Raw genomic sequence first — 5,101 nt, 5'->3', positions numbered from 1 at the left:
AACATTTTTAATAGCTTCAAAACGAGCCCAAGAACGTTAAATTCCGTTAGGAATTGGTGCTTCTATAAAATAAGTCTGGTACATCTATTATTCCCCAAAGTAATTTACATTTTAATTCATATCTCTCTCGTTTTTTTACCAAATCGTACGTTCTTGGGTGCGTTTTAAAGGGTATTTAAGGGGCTACAAAAGACCGGTCCAAACCGGTTAAAACCGGTTCACGTTAACCGGTCTTTTTGCGGTCTTTACATTTCAAAAATAAAAGACCGTAACCGCAGGTCCGGTCTTTTGCGGTCTTGGTCCGGTCTGGTTACGGTCTTTTCCCAGTCACGAGACCGGACTTCCAAACACTAGGGCTGACAGGCTGGCTGTCAGTGTTGGTAAATATGCTATCATCTGGGGTCTTTCTTAGTTTCACGCATATACATATCGGTGAGAGTTACTTGCCGTTACCAAGCCGTCTCTGTCCCGTAACAATGCTTGGTATGTTGGCCAGAACGTCGTCTGGAGTAGGAGTATGCATTAGTTGAGAATGCAACAAGAAATATTGATGAACTACCTGAGGCTGGTCTGGCGCTGGGCCTGGAGCTGGAGGAGCTGGGTTGGAGGTGGTCTGGGGTGTTCGTGAGTGAATGGACTTCAGTCAGAGGGCGGAGTGAGTCGGTGGACTGACCAGGACACATTGAGCAGGCAAAGAAGATGAGGGAGAACAGAACAAAGTTAAAGTGGGGGAATGATGAAGAAGAGGGTTAAGGGGCGAAGTCAGGGTTGGTTGGGTTTATATATGATCAACTGTACAGTTGATCGGTAATGGCCGTAAGCCACCCAACAACACCCAAAAATAGATTACACCAATGTAGACTTATGTATGAAGGTCGGGACATTGAACCAAGGCAGATTTTTTTTGGTTGGACAAGGGAGCAGCACAGTCTGCAGTTACTGAAATGGATTGACCACACAATTGTTTTTGGTTCATCAAAGATGATCGCGCTAATCTCCATGTTTTAAATGGAACTAATCTCCATGATTAAGAGATCTGCCTGATCTGTAACGTGGTCCGAGATATTACCGGTAAACAAACGATGCTCTGCAACATAAAACCTATGGTAGAATATTACACAGTCCGATTCCTGCATGAGAAACTATGCGGAATTGATTTATAATAATGCAGGATCACACCCATACCCATAAATCGCCCTGTCCCCTGCTAGAAAAAAAAAAAGAGTAAAGGTCAGACCATAAGCCAGATTTGTTCCGAGTTTCCCTATTGATACTTACCTTACCCTCTCTCTCCATGGCTCGACCACAGTTATATCATTCCGCCACTGCAAAACGGGATGCCAACAGGGCCAAGAGCACCCGCAGCTACCAAAGGTGAGACATTTAGCTGTACATTACTACCAATAACTCATTCAACAAAGCCATAAGTCTGAAATTCAGGCACGCCGGCAGAAAAAAAGACAAACTCAAAAGTAAGTGGTTCCTGGGACTTCATCACCAGACTTACAACGTACACCCTGTTTAGTCTCTCTATCGAAACCCTCACCACAGATGCTTCACCCTCCTCACCATCTGGTACCACTTCCATTTGACAGGTTCGAGCGTATGCTAAAATTCTTACTCTCCTGGTGTTGCGCTGACGCTAGCCTTTGTAGCTCTTCTGACCCAGAGTACTGGACAACTCAGGCCGATTCGCGCCATACAAAATATTGCATGTACATCAAGGGATGCTGCAAATTGTTTGTTGAGGCCGCCGCTCAGGACTACTTAAGAACTACAAAGACGAAATCGCTTTCAAAGGAAATCACCATTCTCAAAGAATTCCGGAGCCACTTCACGCGCTACGAGGATGAGCTCCTCCATCTTGAAGGAGTTAGTGAGAATTGGCGGGAAGTCCACGAGATGACTTTGGAGGTTGGGGAGACAATTCATTGGCTTGAGCAGTTGTTGTGTGATGCATTACTGGGGATTTTGGTGTTCCAAGCGGCATACTTAGCGAATGGGTATGTGTATCAGATGTCATGAGTATCCAATGTCGTGACCTTAATGAAATGCAGTGTGTGTTCATCAGAATAGTTCAGCTATGGAAGAGTACATCAGGGTAGAGCATATACATGTCTAACCAAAGCCCGTCTGAATGTCTCTATTTCCCCCTCCTTCAAGCCTGTAATATGGCACCCTCTTAAGACGGCCACGATGGCGGCAAGAACCCACAATCCACAGCTGAAGGCATCCTTCTGGACGGCATTCAACAGTAGAGGTTGCGTGGTCCACCCTTCTTCAGTGATGACGTGCAGGGGATGTCCCTCACGGTTGGATGCGAGAACCAAACATGTGATCAAGAGCATAATTTCCTGTGAAAGAGTGAGTATAACGAGATAGCAGATACTCATGGACTAACACCTATCTCCCATTTCCACAGGGCCATGTCGGTGAGACTGTCAAACAGTAAAACGTTCCCTGTGGACACTAAGATCACAGCCAGTACCCAATGGCCAGTTGGGCATGATCGATGGATGGGCAGAAGCCACACATCTTTACGCCAGAATTCCAGATGATGTGTCCGACGCCAAATTTCGGAATGTGGGCAATTGTAGCGCGCCATGTGGAGACTGCTTTGTGGATGTCGCTGGGGTGAGACCACCAGTGCTGAAGGAGGGCAGCTGTGCTGTTGAGGCAAACATCATTGAGGCGAGACCCTGGGGTTTCGAGGCGTATGATGTCGTCCGCCTCAAAAACGTATAGGTTGGGTTTCGCGTGGGGTACTCGGCGCCGGTTTCTGTGAGTTGCTAGTGGCCCAATTGTTTGGAAATGCAGGGCATCAACAAGGTTCCTGTCCTGGACAAGAGATGCCTAATTGCATGGATATTGTTGAGACAGGGAAATTATGGTGCTGATCCACACTTACGGGGATTTCCCACTTGAGCTCTATAGCGTGTGCGGGTATGTCTTGAACCGTCAACGGTTCATTATCTTGAGGGGGTGGTGCCTCATCTTCATCATCTTCCACATTGATCATGTCGCCAAATAGGATTTCCCCTGTATCCGTCTGCATGTCGTCCAGGTTTATAAGATCGGCGGTATGATACACTGGATCAGCAAATGTGAGTTCGCCGACATCTTGTGTCAGGGGTTGTAGCCAGGTCATCGTTAATGGATCAGGTGAAGGCGAGGTCACACTGGCATTGGTAGGGTCCTGGTGTCGGATTTTCAAGGCAGCCTGAACATGTGTGTCGAACCTAGGGCTGGAAGCAAGTGTATTGCTCCAACGAGACTTGAGTGAGATCAGGTGATCACGATGACTGGTGGCTACCACTTTTATGATAAAACCAAGGCAATTGCCTGCAGAGCTGTGTGTATAAGTCCACAAGTTTTATGAAAGGCCGTTAATAGATGTGTCCTGTGTTTTCTTTCTCATAAAGGCTATGTTCTTTTCATAAAATATAGGCAAGGCCACAGGGTGCTTTTCATAATTAAGCCTGTGTGCTTTCAATAGGTATTTCATTCACTGGGTTAGGTGTATTCATTGCCTTTTTCATAATTAATGCTGTGCGCTTTCATTGAATATTTCATTAGGAATTTTAGGTGCTTTCATTGCTTTTTTCATAATCAATCCTGTGTGATTTCAATAAATATTTCATTGACTATGTTAGGTGTATTCATTGCCTCTTTCATAATTAATGCTGTGCGCTTTCATTGAATATTTCATTAGGAATATTGGATGCTTTCATTGTACTTTTCATAATTAATGTTGTGCAATTTCAATAAATATCTCATTCCTTAGGTCAGGTGTATTCATTGCCTCTTTCATAATTAATGCTGTGCACTTTCATTGAATATTTCATTAGGAATATTGGATGCTTTCATTGGACTTTTCATAATTAATGTTGAGCAATTTAAATAAATATCTCATTCCCTAGGTCAGGTGTATTCATTGCCTCTTTCATAATTAATGCTGTGCGTTTTCATTGAATATTTCATTAGGAATATTGGATGCTTTCATTGTACTTTTCATAATTAATGTTGTGCAATTTCAATAAATATCTCATTCCCTAGGTCAGGTGTATTCATTGCCTCTTTCATAATTAATGCTGTGCGCTTTCATTGAATATTTCATTAGGAATATTGGATGCTTTCATTGTACTTTTCATAATTAATGTTGTGCAATTTCAATAAATATCTCATTCCCTAGGTCAGGTGTATTCATTGCCTCTTTCATAATTAATGCTTTGCGCTTTCATTGAATATTTCATTAGAAATATTGGATGCTTTCATTGTACTTTTCATAATTAATGTTGTGCAATTTCAATAAATATCTCATTCCCTAGGTCATATTATGGTCTATCCAATGGGTCATTGGGAGGGTGGTCACATGACCAATTTCCAAAAATGGTAAAAAAAACAAAAGTTGTAGCTCTTTACCATAGCTTCCTGAATCAGTTGGAATTATGTCCTAAAGTGCTTCCATTGTGGAGATATGAGGTAAAAGGTTTTCAAAAGCGCCGCGTTTTTTTTTGTTTTTTGCATTTTTCTACGTGAAAAGAACACTAAACAACATGATTTCAACAGATTTAGAAAGCTAAGAGAAGGGGCTACAACTATTGTATCGTGGGAAATTTCTCCCAAAAAGGAAGGTACATGCCCTAAAAGGGTAATTGACACTGACAGACTACAAAAGATTGCTGATATACTACAAAAGTAAGTTATAGCCTACAAAGTTTACTAATAGACTACAAAAGTTGGACATAGACCACAAAGGTCAGACAAAGACTACAAAAGTTAATAGTGTCCGCTTTTTGAGACTACAAAAGTTAGTAGTGTCTATTTTTTCGGACTACAATGGTTTGTAGTGTCCGCTTTTTGAGACTACAAAAGTTAGTAGTGTCCGCTTTTTGAGACTACAAAAGTTAGTAGTGTCTGCTTTTTCAGACTACAATGGTTTGTAGTGTCCGCTTTTTGAGACTACAAAAGTTAGTAGTGTCTATTTTTTCGGACTACAATGGTTTGTAGTGTCCACTTTTTGAGACTACAAAAGTTAGTAGTGTCTGCTTTTTTGGACTACAATGGTTTGTAGTGTCCGCTTTTTTCATTACAAAAGTTA

At 42.2% G+C, this 5,101-nt stretch overlaps 2 protein-coding genes across 2 annotated transcripts; one reads left to right on the top strand and one right to left on the bottom strand.

Moving 5' to 3' along the window:
- Positions 1–1,294: 1,294 nt before the first annotated feature.
- On the top strand, positions 1,295–1,592 carry LACBIDRAFT_302397 (uncharacterized protein; the record flags this gene model as incomplete). Its single annotated transcript, XM_001883489.1, has 3 exons — positions 1,295–1,374; positions 1,422–1,472; positions 1,526–1,592. The coding sequence occupies 3 exons, from the start codon at positions 1,295–1,297 to the stop codon at positions 1,590–1,592; spliced, it is 198 nt and encodes a 65-aa protein (XP_001883524.1).
- Positions 1,593–2,096: 504 nt separating this feature from the next.
- LACBIDRAFT_302396 (uncharacterized protein) lies at positions 2,097–3,573 on the bottom strand (the record flags this gene model as incomplete). The annotated part of the gene is made up of 5 exons (XM_001883375.1): positions 2,097–2,354; positions 2,402–2,629; positions 2,683–2,853; positions 2,909–3,342; positions 3,531–3,573. The coding sequence occupies 5 exons, from the start codon at positions 3,571–3,573 to the stop codon at positions 2,097–2,099; spliced, it is 1,134 nt and encodes a 377-aa protein (XP_001883410.1).
- Between the last annotated feature and the right edge of the window lie 1,528 nt (positions 3,574–5,101).

The sequence above is a fragment of the Laccaria bicolor genome, genomic scaffold (genome assembly GCF_000143565.1).
Source record: "Laccaria bicolor S238N-H82 LACBIscaffold_21 genomic scaffold, whole genome shotgun sequence".
NCBI lineage: Eukaryota > Fungi > Basidiomycota > Agaricomycetes > Agaricales > Hydnangiaceae > Laccaria > Laccaria bicolor.
The sequence above is the reverse complement of the archived record's forward strand: the minus strand, read 5'-3'. Positions and strand labels throughout refer to the sequence as shown.